The sequence below is a fragment of the Chaetodon trifascialis genome, chromosome 24 (assembly GCF_039877785.1).
Source record: "Chaetodon trifascialis isolate fChaTrf1 chromosome 24, fChaTrf1.hap1, whole genome shotgun sequence".
In the NCBI taxonomy this organism is placed as follows: domain Eukaryota; kingdom Metazoa; phylum Chordata; class Actinopteri; order Chaetodontiformes; family Chaetodontidae; genus Chaetodon; species Chaetodon trifascialis.
The window spans coordinates 1,809,924-1,827,089 of record NC_092079.1 but is presented as its reverse complement, the minus strand read 5'-3'; the positions used below and the strand labels follow the sequence as shown (position 1 = coordinate 1,827,089).

General features: G+C 44.0%; 2 protein-coding genes across 2 annotated transcripts; one reads left to right on the top strand and one right to left on the bottom strand.

Annotated features, from left to right (window-relative positions):
- The first annotated feature begins 163 nt into the window (after positions 1–163).
- Positions 164–7,146, top strand: ccdc14 (coiled-coil domain containing 14). Its single transcript, XM_070957938.1, has 11 exons — positions 164–352; positions 1,041–1,096; positions 1,184–1,259; positions 1,711–1,783; positions 2,509–2,616; positions 3,199–3,969; positions 4,312–4,441; positions 4,980–5,056; positions 5,447–5,590; positions 6,022–6,124; positions 6,302–7,146. Exons 1-11 carry the CDS (start codon positions 329–331, stop codon positions 6,840–6,842), a joined length of 2,103 nt encoding a protein of 700 aa, XP_070814039.1. The 5' UTR covers positions 164–328; the 3' UTR covers positions 6,843–7,146.
- Positions 7,147–8,685: 1,539 nt separating this feature from the next.
- ankrd10a (ankyrin repeat domain 10a) lies at positions 8,686–16,770 on the bottom strand. The gene is made up of 6 exons (XM_070957874.1): positions 16,520–16,770; positions 15,658–15,810; positions 15,134–15,225; positions 9,406–9,638; positions 9,217–9,303; positions 8,686–9,108 (listed from the first exon to the last, which is right to left on the bottom strand). Exons 1-6 carry the CDS (start codon positions 16,715–16,717, stop codon positions 8,735–8,737), a joined length of 1,137 nt encoding a protein of 378 aa, XP_070813975.1. The 5' UTR covers positions 16,718–16,770; the 3' UTR covers positions 8,686–8,734.
- Positions 16,771–17,166: the final 396 nt, after the last annotated feature.

The following is a 17,166-nucleotide window of genomic DNA, read 5'->3' as shown; positions in this document are numbered from 1 at the left end:
CAACTCGCCATTGCACAAAGACTCCTGTTTTCCGCGATTGTTAATGTTGACGTTTCACACCGCTGCACAGCTGCAGACAATCTTCACTGAGACTTCTTCCTTGGCCTTGAAGCCCCGCCCACTGTGCCTGGCGCTTAACTGTGATTGGTCAGCTGCGACATATGTCCTGTTTCGAACTGTTTCGACCGGAACCGGTAGACATGGAAGAAGTCCGCATGACGCAAACACTCAAAACCAAACAGCTTGAGTCCTGAACGCCTCAGCTGTTTGACAGCATAGAAAAAGCAGGTTTTGGTTTGATCTTGGAGTGCTCACTTCGTATTTAAGCATGAAAGGAACAACTAAAAGCAAGGTAAGACCGAAGTGACAATACTTACATTGTTAACACACCACACTAGCTGTTTGTTGAGGTTACTTGATTGGAGACATCAAGATCTACTGTTTTGAATGTGGATGACACGGTGTCACAGCTGTGAGTAATCCATAGGTTGACTGACTCCATGACGTTACTCAGCTACATATCGAACCTAACTTAGTGATCTCTGGCTTCAAAAATCCAGAGTTATAGCAATCGGTGCACTTCTTAAACGTGTCTAAAAATGTTTGATCTCTGCATGCACTAACTGTTGTATGTAATAGATTTCCATCACAGATTCAGCACGACTAAATGAAGGTTCTTTTGACTTAATGTATGCTATCAACCTTCAATCTGTTCCAATAAGATCAACCAGCTGATTGGCACTGCTGTATATGTGAGTTCATTTCGAGATATAGCCTTCGCCCCCCCTAATAATTAGCTCTCCATTAGGCACTTATTCCTCACAGCCTGGTAAGGAATAAAATAGATCTTGTATCTGTGAAACATTTGATCCAGCTGCAGTTTATAAATGGAAAAAAAAAAAAGTCCATTGAATGTTTTTAGAAGAATTCTAATTAGTGTATTCATGCCACAGCACCAGATTTAAGCATGATCAGATGTTTCAGTACTACAGCCTGTTAAGAAGTATGCTTGTGACTGTGCTGTGCTGGTTGACTGGCAGGTGGTGACATCAGGAAGGCTGAAAGGAAGAGCCAAAGCACAGCCGGCCAGGAGACTGTGAGTTTTTTAACCATTTATCATCCACTTTAAACACTATATTCCTGATAGAACTCCCTTGACTCATGCTGTGTCCTCTAACTTTAGAGTGACTCCAAATCCAAGACCAGGACCAAGCCCTGAGCCAGCCTACTCTCTGTACAGTACAAATTCTGAGGACCAGGTAATGAAGTGAGCTCTTTCCCATCAGTGCAAACGATGTGAGAGGACATTTTGGGCAGGACAGTGGTGCAGATGAATGCAGGTGCAGTACACAATGCAGAAGAAAGCAACATGTGAAACAAAGGGGCATTTTGCGGCGTGGTGCTGATGGTGTGCGACAAGAACAACTTATCTGAAAAGGCTTGGAAAAAAATGTGACACAACAGAAATCATGCAATCTGTCAGACACTATTTGAAGAGGTTAGGCCTAATATAACAGCTTTCCACATGAGCAGTCAGACTGTTTTACAGGTTGTAAACAAACAGTTAATCTAGATGATCTAAACCACTTGATTTGGAGGTCAAACTGAAATCGAGCACGGCTGAAATGTTACTAAACATCCTTCATTGTGAAGGAAATCTGTGACGTCCTGTGTGTTTGTGATGCTCACAGCTGGGTTCTATCCTCTCAGGTCACTTCTCTCCATAAGGGTCTGGACCGGTGTGCTGCCTTGCTCAGTGGCATCCTTCAGGATGAGAAAGCAGGTTTGATGAATTTTCTAACATGATGACCATTAATACAGAAGCTAGTGGTTTATTACAAGTAATCCTGAAACAACAAATTGGTCAGAGAGAAACGTGATGAACAACAAATTTCCTAATCTTTGAATCAAGCAAAAACACCATCCATCGTCTGGTTCCACCTTCTCCATTTGGAGGATTTGCTACTTTTCTCTTTATATCTGTGGGTAGTAGGCACGGTGGAACAGGTGGTAACAGTCACCTCACAGCTAGAAGGTCCCGGGTCGAATCCCGCGGTGGGCGCTGGTGGTGTGTCCTCTACCATGCCTTCAGTGCCTGCTGCTTGAGGAAAAAGGGGCCTTTCTGTGTGGAGTTTGCATGTTCTCCCCGTGCTCACCTGGGGTATCCTCCATAAAATGTACCCCCACTAAAAACATGCAAGAAGATCACCACCTGACCAGTGGTAACAACAGGAACTGGTCCCCGGGTGCCAGTCAGCTGGCAGCCCACCGCTCCTGGTCCGCCGCGGAGGAAGCACGGTCCAAGGATGGGTTAAAGGCGGAGAATAAATTTCACATATGCATGGCGTGTGCAGTTTCCCCTCCTAACTTCGCATTGTATGTAAATGTGACTAATAAAGGGATTTCTTCTTCTTCTTCTTCTTCTGTTCTATATCAGTTTTCTGTTTGGGATTTAGACTGTTGACTTCTGTCACAATGACATACACGTGTGTATATGTGCATTTGTAGAGGCCATGGAAAGCTTTCCCAGAGCTGTGAAGGGTGGTGGAGAAGCTAAATCAAGACCATCTGCTTCACTGGGGAAGAAGACCATTAAGAAACTACCTACACAGACAGGTGGGTGCTTGAGGTTTAGTTATTTGACATTGTGAGAAGGACATTCAATTACACACACAACTTCAGATGATCCAGAATGATGCGACAACGGCCAAGACTTACTTTCATTGTCATCCCTAATGCAATTAGAGAAAAAGTATCATAATATCAACAAAGTAGTGATGAGCGAATGAAGACTCATCAAGCGCTGAGGCCTCATGAGTCGAAGGTTCAGTGCTTCAAGCTAAGCAGTAGAATGACATCTGCTGGTTTGCAAAATGTATAACAGCCCCTCATGACTGGAGCTGAACCAAGACAACACCTCACTGATTAGTTTAAGTCTCATGTGAACAATGAAAGTCCACAAATCCTTTTATTTTGGTATGTGTACTGAAGCTCCTAGCTATTGCTTATGTGAGAATATACAGGGAGATTCAGTCAAGAATTAAGACAACGGACTAATAGGCAGGATTGATCATGGTGGTGGGTGCAATAAAACATCTTAAAAGTACAGGTAGTTGCAGCTGAACCATCAGTGATGGTGTCCACTGAGATTACACCTGCCTAATGTCGTTGCACCCTCCCTTTCATCTCCACCTCCAGGCCAGAAAAGGTATCAGTCAATCCAGCATGGACCAGGAAGCACAACTCCAAGAACAGCACACCCATCTGTTGTTCCAGCTGCACACTTGGGAGTTAAGCTCCATCCACCTCCCAAACATCCTCAAACCCTGCAGCAGTATGTCTTACCTCCTTCATCTCCACCTCCAGACCAGGGAAGTTGTCAGTCAGTCCAGCGTGGACTAGGAAGCACAACTCCAACAACAGCACATCGGTCTGCTGTTCCAGCTGCACATGCAGGAGTTAAGCTCCATCCACCTCAGAAACAACCTCAAACCCTGCAGCAGTATCTCATACCTCCTTCACGTTGCCAAACACTCTCCCCGATCACCCCTCCACCCCAGTCCCAGACCACTATCCCTCCACCCCAGACCAGCATCCCTCCACTCCACCCCACCCCTCACTCAGGACGGATGCCTCTCCCCCAGACTGGCTGTCAGTCTGCTTCTGAAGCCCCACACATACACCGCAAGGAAGAGTTTGAGGAGGACTTTGTTCCCGTGAGAGACATTAATACCCAAAGCACCGCCTCAGACATACACACAGCTGGCAGACAGATACACTCACACGTACACACCTGCTCCTTGAAGATATCAAACATGCAGCTGGAGCCTGGACAGCTTGATAAAGTCCCTCAGGACACACCCAGCAGGGGGGATTGCAGTGAGACTTCAGTGAGTGCAGAGACTGACGTGAAGATGAAGACAGTTCAGTATTTGCTGGGAGAACTCAAGGCTCTGATCAGTGGACAAGGTAAGCTGAATCTATGGAGACACTTTTCAGCGTTTCATTAATCTGTTGCAAATCCAAGTGCTCGCCATCCAGATTTGTAGATTGGGCCCTTGCGGACTCTGTCATACAGACACAGCCCCCTAAAAGTCAGTGATTCACCCTTCTAGGGTGAAGACTTGGGTTAAGGTTAGGGTTAGACAAGTACAGGTTTTGGTTCGGGTAAGTCTCCGAAAAAAGGAAGTCAGTCAATGTAAAGTCCCCAGAAGTGATGGAAACAGGACTTTGTGCATGCATGTTTGTGTTATATATGTGTGCGTGTGTGTGTGTGTGTGTGTGTGTGTGTGTGTGTGTGTGTGTGTGCAGGCAATGTAGCAGAGAGGTTGCTCAGTATTCTGGAGCAGACTGTGTCCTCACCACTGACGAATGTTGGTTCAAACATCCAGACTGAACCACAACTATTATCCTTGCACAGCCAGAACACTCAGCTGCACAGGTAACACGCACAGGTAACACACACACACACACACACACACACACACACACACACACACACACACACACACACACACTCTGTCTTTTACCTTGTTGTAGCTTTCACTCCTGACATGGACCGTCACTATCAGATGTTTGTAATTACGACACTAATGGCATTTTATGCTGTTGTCAAGCAAGCTGTGCTGGAACCACGGAGGAGAAATAACAATGGTGACCGATATAGACAAGGTAGATGTCTATCTACGCTGTTCTTCGTCGAACATCATAGTTTGTTTTTACTTAAAAAGCCGCGGCAAAACCAGTTGGCCTGTCGACTTGAAATGACATTAGATTAAGGCAGATGCATTGCTCTCTAGTAATTGGTGAGGGTAAATTGAATCCCCCTCCCCCACGGACATCTGTTGGAGTGGACACATCGTCACAGCAACTATGAAAACTTGTAGTTGACAGTTTTGCATAAATCAGGTATATGTGTGTACCCATATTGGTTTTTGTTCAGTAATTACTGTGCATGTGCGTGTGTGTGTGTGTGTCAGGTGCATGAGGATTCTGCACCAGCAGCTGAAGGAGAGGGAGAAGGCAGAGAGGCAACAGACACTCTGTAACTCTGAAGGTAATCCTGTGTGTGTGTGTGTGTGTGTGTGTGTGTGTGTGTGTGTGTGTGTGTGTGTGTGTGTGTGTGTGTGTGTGTGTGTGTGTGTTCACTTTCATTGATATTGCGAATACACCAAGTACATGTAGTATGGATATCAATATAAAAAGTCATCATTGCAGATGAGTCATTATCCTCTTCCCAGGCACCACATGTGTGAAAGGCCAACTGCGTTCATATGAGAGAATGGTTTTACTGTCTCTGCTATGTATTTGTGGCGGGCAGTGCAATATTGCAATCCAGCTGCCTCCCAAGGTCATGTGATTTGGGCCAGCGGGACTGCTCATCACCTTCTCACATCACTTGAGAGCGACGGTTGGTGGCAGTAATGAATCCTGTGTCTCTTCACAGTGTTGTCTCTGCAGGAGGAGCTCACTACAGCTGAGTCCCGACTGCAGGAACTCCAAGATGACCTTACAGGACTACAAAAAGCTCTGCAGGACACTCAGAGCCAGCTCAGAGACAGAGAGGCAGAGAATGCACTCATCAAGACAGGTTCAGACTTACTGAGATCTGTGATCATACAGCATGCAGAGCACTTTAAAACCACTGTCTGCATACGCAGTTCATTTTCGACTGATTGCGATCTGTTTGTATTCACATTTTATGCAGGGTTTTTGGAATCAGGCTTGCAGTTAGTTTAAAAAAGCTGTTAATGGTTAATGCTGATTTCAATAACAATTAGCTAACATCTTCATTAAGGTTCTTTCAGGTTGCTCATTGAAGAACTGTGATGAAAATAAGTAGTGACTGGAACATTTTACTGATAACATTTTAAACCATAATGCAAAGTATCAATATGAGAGTAATAGTAATAAAATAAACAAGACAGAGAAAATTAAGATTCACATAAATAAAACTATGTTATGGAAATAGTGTTTACTGTGTGTTTATGTGTCTGTGTCTGTCTGCGTGTCTGTCTGTAGACTTGGAGGCCACTAGAAGCAGGTTGCTGGACAGTGAGAGAGAGAAGAGTGAGTTGGCTTTACTCGCCCAGCAAAGGCTTGAAGAGATAGGGCATCTTAAGAGGTAGGCCGGGGGGGGGGGGGGGGCTGTTTTGAGATGTGCAAAATATTAGTACTGAATGTTTTGAAAGCTCCTTGACCACAAAAATGCTCTTTATCTAGGAATGTTAGTTGAGGACATCATTGTGAGAAATTCTCCGTTAACATCGCTGCCATTTCTCTCCTTCTCTGTCCCTTTTAGGACTCTTCAGAGTCAAAATTCATCAGATTGTCCTACAGTTGTTGACAGCTCCGTGTCAGATACTCATTTTGACCAACACCAGCACAGATCGGGTCCGACAGAGCCCCCCACTGACCGCATTACCCAGTACCTGATGTCTCTGGGCCAGCTGGAGCCCACACACAATGAGCATGCGCATGTGGATGCAGAGAGAGAAGGAAACACGCTAGAGCAGAAGAAACTGACCTCAGTCCAGTTGAGGGAAGCATTATCACAACCTGATGTCAGATCTCAGCAAGGTGACAAACCTGCAGAGACTGCAGCCCATCAAGTCCAGTCATGTGGGCAACAGAGGGAGAGGGAGAGGGAGAGGGAGAGGGGGCGACTGTTGAACTCCATGCTGTCCCAGTGTGATGTGGAATCTGTGTGGTCTGACTGGAGTGCAAAGTCAGGGTCAACCTTTGACACCAGAGACGAGGCAGCATTCAGAGACGGCCTATCAGCTCTGGATGCTAGCATAGCCAGTCTGCAGAGGACGATTCAGCTGGACCTGGGGAGGTGATACAAAGCGTTTATATGAGCGACTCTTGCGTTTGCATGAAATGTGTTGTAATGCATAACATCTATTGTATGCTGCATGCTACCATTTTTGATTATTTAAGTGATATTTCAGGTTGGAAATAAAGCATTTTTTAACTTATTTTTTGGTTCTTTACTTGTGAGGGAGCAGCCTGGTATGTCCCCACTGCTCCCGGATGGGTTTTTTAAAACTATTTTTTTTTTCTCTTTTGTTTTCATTCAGAAGTCATGTCACCCTACACTGAGACCTTCAACTGCAATAAAAATGCCAAATTATGATGGAACTCATCTTTGATTCTGTCTGTTACCTCGAAAAGAAACTTCTGCCTCCACCCCAATAGAACAGAGGTGAATGGAATGAAGTTTGTTTCAAAAGTATGCTGACATACAATATAATGCATTTTTGTGCAGAGGCACTTCTTTAATATATCTTTTTTTTTTTTTCTTTCATTAGAAAAAATGAGCTGGAAATATGACACAGTTATTGCTGCTGGTAGAAGATGGGATCTGTTTTCAGAATATTCAAGCTTCAGCCAAAATAAGGCCAAACATTATCACTGCTTGGTTTTTTGTCATACTTAAATACATTGAGGACATTTATCAAAAGATAAAATACAGATACTAAAGTATGTCATTGGACATTTTTTGGAAAATATGTATATTTGCACAGCGAATAACACCACGACAAAACAGGCTGCTTGCAGTATGCCAACCAGCACCAAGCTTCAATGCTTCTGGAGTGATAAGACCAAAATTTAAGTTTCTGGTCATCACCCATAAACAACGGGTACATCCTCTCATTGTGTTAAAGTACAGCATCCCTACTGTGAAGCATAACAGTGGATCTCTGATGTTTTGCGGGCGTGAGCGAATGTAGTCAGAAGTGATGGAAAGATGAACGCAGAAAGTTATTGAAAAATATTTAAGGACAAATTGCATTCAGCAGCACATAAACTCATGGGATGCACATGGACAAACTGTATTTGTGCTTGTTGGAACTCTTCATTGAAGGTATAGGATACTTACACTGAAACATTCAAATCCAATTTAAAAAAAAAAGAGAAAGACTCATCACTTTGTACAATTTTTACGAAACTGCAAAACATGTTTTAATAGGAAAAGAAGCAAAACCAGTATAAAAACAGATGTCCGAGCCAGCAGTGCCTAGTTGGTCCAAGTCAGTTTTGGCACACGGCACACATTCCCACACTGCTGACATAGTGTTTACAAAAAGAGGCAGCATGTCTTCAGCAGTCTATAACACCGATTCCATCAAATTCCACTTTATATGTTACAATAATCCAAAAAGCCTACAGTATATCTTTAAAAGTACAGCACAGCTCTGAATAAAGACATTCATCTGCTCTAAAACAAATAATTATTTCAAATAACAAAAACACAAACCCCTAACATATTCCCTTTGGTAGATCAAGGCTAACATGACATTTTCAACGTCAGTGCAAGTTGTTCCTCCCTACTGAAGGATGGTAGATCAGGCCACATTCAGAGAGTACAGCCAACTACTGTGCACGCACACGAAACACCCCATAATGCAACCTGACATAATGTGTGTGTCTCTGAACATGATACAGTATGTAAGCTGTCAAAACGCCCTTTTACAGTGCAACCTGAGTTGCTGGGATGTTTCTGACCAATTCCACACTGTGAGACACAACTGAAAGCTAAAAAAAAAAAAAAAAAGCTAATGGCTGGATGTTGAGTTTGGAACACTTCCTCAAACTAGATTAAACATGTCCTGGATGTCTATTGTAGTTGCTCTGGGTTTAGCAGCAAATAATTATTGCCCAAAATGATTGTTTGGCAAATAATCCAGCCCTGTCTCCAGGAGCCCGGCTGTGAAGACCCCCGTCTGTTTCATGAACCGTGGTAGAGGTGGATGGTGCTGCCCACAGCCTGCTTGTGTTGCTGCTCGACTTGGATGCCGCCACTGTAGTCGAGGCGCCTGCTGTCACTCAGCTCCTCCGCTGTGTCTCCGAAGCCATGGTAGTGTCCATAATGCAGGAACTCCCCGCAGTCTGCTCCCATCAGCCCCCACCAGGCCGGCCGGTGGGACACGCAGCTGCTGGGACTGCCCATCAGATGCAGGGAACCGCACATGTCAGTTAAAGAGTGCTGAGCAGGGGCTGCTCCCTGCCGATTGGCCGGAGGAGAAGACGGCGAGGAGGGTGGCTCAGGGTCAGCATGAGGCAGTGAGTGATGATGGTCATTGGTGGCGGCTTTGGTGTAATCTGCTTTAATGAAAAATAGTTATTCTCTTCATAAACAGATCATGCACGTACTTTTTATTTTGTGATCGACACATAACTGTTTGATGTGCAAAAAGGCTTTAGTCCCACCTGAGCTGAGCTCCTGCATGGACTCCATGTTCATGCTCTCCAGCTCTTCACCTCCACTGCTCGGCATCTTCACCAGCACATCTTCCTCTGTTTTTCAGAGTAGACCCGTTAGCACAGGGGTTGCTACAATGAGCAACAGGGTCGTACAGAAACATAGTTTCCAACAAATGACAACAACAAATGTCTTACTGTCAGCTCTCCTGGCTTTTTTCATGTGACATGTGTCCACAGCAGTCAGCAGCCTCTTTCTGCTGGGCAGGTCCTGACCACATGGGGCTCTGTTTCCGTTCTGTGCTCCGTTCACATGAAGCTCATTGAGCTGCAGCAGGTGCTTCTGGGTTTTGGAGATGAAGCGGAAACAGTCGTGGAACCCGAGAGTGTGGGCCAGGTCTGCTGCTGTCTGCCCGCTGGCATTCCTTAAACTGAACAAGAAGAGCACGGGGTGAGACAAAATGCTTCCGTTAGACATCACTAACAGTGCGACTGCATCCTGCACTCACTGCTGACTGGCGGAAGGTTTACACTGATCAAATAAAAGCCTCACAGTAAGGAGGCTTTAATGTTGCAGGGAGAGATTATCACATGCATCAGAAGAGCCAATCAAATAATGTTGTCATCATCACGGGCAGCTGACAATATGTCAGCGTTTCCTAAATTTGTTCCAGTCCTGTCAATCTCCCCAAGCAACACATTCATTTTGCTAAATTTTACCCCTTCTGTGCCGCTGTGTTTGTGCATGTATCAAATCTTACAGGTGGGATGGTAAAATTAAAAAGATTGAAATGGATTCACAGCTAACAACAGAAGAGCTATCATTTGCAGTGCAAAACATGAACAATTAAGCACATTTCAGATTAGAAAACACTGTCCTGTTGACTGAACAACTGTTACTGAAATACCAATATGTGATAATGTTGGACGTTCTGATCACTGGGGCTCTGTTAGTAACTTCTAAATGCTGTTTTTGAGGATAACCCTGAACAGAAAAGAATAACCAAGCTCTAAATAGAGGGTTAGGTATTGCTGGACATCCCTGCGTAAAACTGAAAGAGCGACTTTGTGCTTAGCTAATGGAGCCCTCAACTAGCAGGAGCCCAAGTTGTGACCTGATTTCAGGTTTTTCTCTTCCACAAACCTTCAGTTCTTAGTGAGTGTCACCACAGAAGGATTTTTCACTCTTTCTGAGCAGCTGAAACATGACTCTGGTATTTTTTCCTGTCCATTTCATGAGTTTATCTGCTGACATACATGCTGACATACATGTTGCGTATCTGTAACCAGCGAATATGGGCTGACAGATCAGCCCAGTCACTGTGTTGGTGCTAGATATTATTTGAGGCTTTCCAGACTGCGCAGGCCCGTCTGCAGCAACTATTTGGACGCCTCCCTCTTTTCTTGGATTACTCAAAAAAATTGCGTTCAAACTCAATAGCTGTGACACATCCAAACGTGCGGGGTGTCTCATGGCTATCCTTCCTTTTAATAATACAGCATGCCAGAAAGAGTCAAACACTGTAAAATGTCACTGACCGTGAAGTTCCCTACGGCTGAAAAGCTTATGATGTCTTGTATAATCTAACTCAATTTTCAGTTCAGCTTTTTTGATACCTCCGTTTCAAATGAATACAATTACCTTGACAATTTCAATTAAAGTCAGACACCTTGCCTCTTGTCTATCATATAACCTGTGAGAGCATTTTTACCTCTGCAGCTGCTGAAGACAATAAAACACATGCAAGAGACGAGAGCGCCCAATGAAAAATCTGGAAAATTTCTGCACTTCAATGATGAGAATGTGGGAGGAAATTATTAATTGCACTACATTTCTTATACGCTACAAGAACACCTGCGTCTTCAGCACAGTTTCGCTCAATTACGACGCCAGTGTCAGTACCTGGAGTACGCTGAGGCCTATTTACACTTTCAGATCTCACGTCACGCTGTGCGAGACGGTCTAATAAAATATTGGTGTCAGTCTGCAGCAGACTGTGCAATATCTATTTTGAGGCATGTCACATTGTGTGAAGAATTGCACTATGCTGCGGCGCTATAATGGATACAATACATGAGGAGAGACATGTCATCAACCATCATCCATCTCTTCTGCTCTCATGTTTTGCAACTGCAACAAAAAACAGGCTTTGGCTGGAGTGCTGACAGATTTTTTTAACCTAATTATAAAATGATCTTTACTATAAACACTATAGCACACACACCACTTTGCTATCTACGTATGTCCAAAGCCACTTACAACACTGGCACTAGCCAATGTATTCCACTATCATTTGTGATTAGTTGGTAAGTAGATGGGGTCATAGCAGCAGTTAAAGTCTAAAACAACCTTTAACGGCCTCTTGCTTTTCTATGATTGTTCGTTTTAAATGCTGAATACGCAGCAGAGCTGTTGACATTAACCTCAATTTATGTAAATATTGGCAAAATAATGATTTAGCAGCACAGCAGTTTGGGAATGACAGCTTTTAACATATAGTGTTTATCGGCCACAAAATACATTAAATACCTATTTCTTTCTCATTCAGTTGTCTGAGAGCAGAAACACACAGTATAGGTGATTACAGAAGAAGGCAACATTCTGTCCTCCGATTTTTTCTGTGATCACGCATTTTAAATGCCGATACAGCAGCTGTTGTCATTAACCTGCATTTATGCCGATTTTGTCAGACGTCACAGCCATAAAAACTGATTTGCTCTGCCGGCCGTCTGTCCCGCTCCTTACCAGATGCTGGCTGTGAAGCAGTTTTGTTGTTTGCCAACTGAAAAGAGGGCAAAGAAGAAAAGATTTAGCAGTTTTTTTGTTGTTGTTCAGGCATTTCACTGTGGACAGAGGTCTCTGCCAATGTGGACACAAATCATTTCATGTAAAAATGGCGTTTGAAAATTCACACGACTTAATGTCGGCATGGTGTCAGCCAGTATTTTGATGCAGACTGTTAGTGTGGTTGTGTCTCACAGTGAGATGTATGGCGAACTTTTGGGGACAGCCCAAAATCACACAGTTTGGGCCTGAGGGCATAACAAAATGATTTGTTTAGGTAACAAGTGACCTGAGCCCACATCTGATTTTAGTACACAATTATAGAACGGACAAAATGCAATCTTGAAAGTAGCTGTATCTTAAATACTATTTAAAAATAGATACGCTCCCTAGTTTGCATGTGTCCATCACTGCTCCAAATTGCCAAATCTCCTCCCAGTTCGCCAATGACATTTTTACCTCAACCCATGTATCTTCACCATGTTGTTTAAAGCTGCAGTATGTAAGATCGAGAAGAGAGCAGACTTAGGGCTCTATTTTCGACTCTGCCGCTGGTGCGGCACAGGCACGGCGCAAAGTCAGGTCCGCTTCGCCGATGGGGCGTGGCGGCGCAGACTTTGATATCTTTCTACACTGCGCTGCTGGCGCATCTCCTCTCCCTTCTCATCTCAGTCCCACCCAGAGGTGCAACTCGGAAAGAGGGAGGGGAGAAGGCGTGGAGTGGGATTGACACAGCTGAGTCAAGTCTTCACCAACCACAGCAGCTCCTCGCTTTACCTTTAACAACACCGCTGGCGAGGCACATGGCAAGTTTCGAGGATGACTGAGCCCGCACAGGAAAGTGTCCGACGCCCAAACTTCTCCCAGGAGGAGACTGACGTCACTCATGTCTAAATATGAGGTCCTTAGATGGTAAATCCTTGGCCTCCTCCTCCTCCTCAAACCAATGATGTACTCCATCTTTGTAGATAACGTTAAGCATTACTATGATTACATTTGTATTTGGAATGAAATGACGTGGGTAATAGCAGATAATGATCATCACTTATGTTTTTTTCCATGTGTCTGCCTCTCGAGTGCTCTGAGATAGATGCAGTATATATGCTCTGTAGGACGCCACGGCTGTTTCTGGTTGGCACAGCGACTTTAATTGATTAGTTTGCATCCCTGTTTCACCTGTGTACATTCGGTCAGGGTGAGTGACCATTATGCGTGCGGAACGTGCTTGCGATGTGGTCAGATGAGATACTGATCAAAATATATACATTTAGGTCTGACTGTATGTGCTGACTCAGATAGTTGCATTGAATCGTGGCTGTTGCTAATTACTGATTGCAGTGTGCAGTCAGACTGGACGAGCACTGCTGAAAACACCGTTAAAACCACGCTGCCGTCTTGTTGACGGTGTGATATATGGCGTCACCAACCATGTTTTCAGTGGACAGCCGTTATCACCTAGCAGCCACCCATCCAGAGGGGTGTCCCCCTGAAAGACTGTAGAGATGCTAGAATGAGTCATGTGCCGACCCGGGGAAAGTGGTATACACATTTGTCACCAGGCAATTTGAGTCACAGATCACCAGACATCCCTGTTTCACCTGTGTACGCGCTGGAGGCGGAGTCGGAAATAGAGCCCTTAGTCTGAAAATTTGAACCAACACAAGTTCCACGTCACTCCCCCTCCCTCTCTGTTGCACTCATGCCCTGCCTGTTGCGGTGACAACCATTAATGTTAGCTTTAGCATTGGAAACAAGCTAACTCTGCCCAGCCGCTACATCACAGTCGCTAACATACGTGTTGCGGAGTGTTGCTGTGTCAATCACCATATTAGCTTTATGGTTATTTGTTGTCTTAGTTGTATATGCTGTTATTGGCAGCGGTGGTATGGGCAGTTTCTCCTTGGCGGGTGGCTCTTGCTCCACCATAGCTTTCACTAGCCTCCTGACGCCGCTCACAGAGCTGTTTGACTGAGTGGCAGCTGGCAGCGTGAGCGGAGAGAGGGGGCGGTTTTCAGCGTGTGTGAGTAGTGATTGACATATGATAGACACTCCCTCAGATGCTCCTCTGGCTCTGATTGGTTATTTTGTGTCTGGCGTGGTGGATTTTTGCAAATCGCAGTAAGAGCAGTAGGTGGGACCAATGGAGCCGTTTTTTTTTCTTTTTCACAGATTACATGTTTCATGTATTGCTGTCTGGGCATAGGGACAGTTTTATCAAATATGACAAAAAATTACTTTTATACAACTTACCTACTGCAGCTTTAATGGTTGAAACTATACTGGTAAAAAAACAAAACAAAACTAAGAGAGATGAAAGCAAACAAGTGCGGCCTGTTCCCTCCCGAACAGCTGGGATGGGTTGCACCAACTGGTCTTCACTAAGCCTGGTCCTAAATGCAGTCTTTAGAATGGACTTTATATTGGTTGCACCAACCAAACTAAGCCTAGTCTTAACTATACCCAGTCTTAGCGATTCTTCACATTCCCACTGTTGCGCTAAATATCTGGTCATTGTAAACCAAATATAAAGGACACATAAAGAAGAGCGCAGTTGTTGAAGCTGGTCAACAATCCATTCTAATCACACATAGAGCTAATCCTTATAATAACTTCATGAATTTCTAAAATAAATCCTTTTATGTGGCTTCTGTCTGTGTGTGTCTGCTCATCTCTCTCATTCAAACACAACTGGCAAATATAGAAGTAAAAATCGCAATCACAAACAGCAGTGATGCTGCTTCTAGTTCCAAAGTCAATACACAAGACATGCCACTGTCATTACAACGCTGCTCAAAAGGTGTTCTTCCTATAGAATCAGCCAAAATTTTGACTTTACACCTGCTCGCCTGGTCTTATTAAAAAGATGGTTTAAGCTTAGGCGGTGCAACCACAATGCAAGTTACAACTGGCTTAGATTAAGACTGGCTGTGAGCCCTGTTGGTGCTACCAGCCCCTGCTCACTGAGATTTAACAACAACAGAAAACATACCAAATTGTGATTATTATTACCAAACCTGGTGAGAAGATTTGGCCTAAACGACTCTAAGAGAGCGGGAAGATGTGTAGTTGCTGCTGTGCCTCGCACTCGGCATGACAGAGCTGCTGTGTTGCTGCACAAAGGTCAGCCTGCAGGATACTCACTGTGGTTTAGCACCTGCTATCAACAGAACCTGGATGCACTCCAAGCTACCTGACCGAGCTGCCTTGTGGATGGGAGCCTCACCAACTAAATCCTGAAGACACAAAACACGTAAAATGAAAGGAACTGGATCGTGTAGCACGCCCCCAATGAGACAACACTCTCAGATGTACTCCCTCTTAGTAAACTGGAAGAAATGCATTTTTATTATTCAGTTGACAAGGACATACTCAAAACACTACAATTCCCCAAAAATTTTTCCAGAATTTTGCTAGTCAGCAGTGTAAATATAAGTGAAATCAGCTTAATGTAATAACTTTATATTCCATTCCCATAAATAGCAAAGATAAAAGATATTCTAGGTGACATCCAATGTGATCCAGTGGTGTTACATTTCTATTTATCCACAAAATACATTTACTCTAATACTGTACTTGAGCACACCTTTCAGGTACTTCAATATTACTGTTACTTATATACTTATACTACTGTTACTGCTGCTACTGGCCGGTGTTGGACGACTGACCTGTCTATTGACGTCAGCTCCAGCCTGAGTCAGCCACAGCACACAGTGAGGATGTCCTCCAAACGCTGCAGTGTGTGTTGGTGTCTGGTTGAAGCGGCTGGTCAACGTATTCACCTCACAGCCCATCTGCACCAAACGTACCACACACTCTAGCTGTGTGCACAGAAATACAGAACAGGGGCCAGTAAGAAGAGTATTGGAAACATGTTGGTTAACAAGGAATGAAGTTAATCATCACAGATGTAGAACACTGTAAGAAGTAGGGTTGCAGCAGTATCCTGGTTTCATGGTATACTGTGGAATGTACCATGTACATTTGCTGATTTACAGTATTGAATTTTACCATGTTACTGTCAGTAAAGAAATGTTTCAAGGTAGGTTAAGTCAGCATGAACTAAACCTTAAGACGATCACGGACATTACAATTTCCTGTTTTCCGAGAGCTGTTTTGGCGCCTGAATACTCATTGGCTCCACTGGAACCAATGAAAATGCTGAAACCCGTTTCATTGTTTATTTGATTTTTTTTTTAGAGCACGACAACTTTATTGCACAGTAACTTACAGATGTAACTGTATTACAATACCGCACAAAACACTCACCAAAAAAGGACTTCTACTTTACTAAGAGAGTGTAATTTCCATGAAATATCAACCTTTTGAAATGGTTCATAGTAGTGAACGAACATTTAGCGAAGCCGTGATTCAAGTTTACTGCAGTAAAATTGGTATTTTATGTTATAACCTAGAAAAAGTTTTGCAGGGTGTGTGTCTTCGCGAAATACAAAACATCCCCGACAGTTTTTGCTAACGTTAGGTGGCTGTGCGTCTTCACCCATCGAGTAATTTAATCCCTATCGTTACCTGTCCGTAGTGAGCAGCCCAGTGCATGGGGGACCATCCGTGGCAGGAGTCCTCAACGGTCAGATAAGCTTGGTGTGTGAGCTGCTGTAACAGCGGGACCAGCGCTCCAACATCTCCATCCCTACAAGCGCGGTGGATGGGAAAACGGCTGGTGAATGCCTCATCGCTGGATACGTCAGATTCTAGTCCCACAGACATGAGTGAACTTTGAAAGTGTTTCACTGTGTCCCGGTCCCACAGTGCAGACTTAAAAAGGTTTAAGCACAAAGGAAGAGTTAAGCTTCTCTGCCCGGTTAGAGAATCATAAAACCCGGACTGGAATTTGGAATTTCCTCTGAGCAGGACGGTTTCGGCTAAACACCGGTCAGGAACACCACGCGCCGTTGTGCCCCCTAAAGGTCGGAGGGAAACTTTATAATAAAACATTATACATTATATATTTAATTTGATTTGACAGTATTAACAACTGATTTGACAGTATTAACAACAAGTGTTTCACACTTTTCCCTTGCGTTTGACGTTTTTTAGCTAATTGTGTTTTCATGTCAGGTTAGAGGATGTGCTAAAGTTGATAACCACGATGCTAACAATTCACAGGACAAGTAGGACCAGAAGCAGAAGAAGCTATAAACACACGTCGGTGAAGA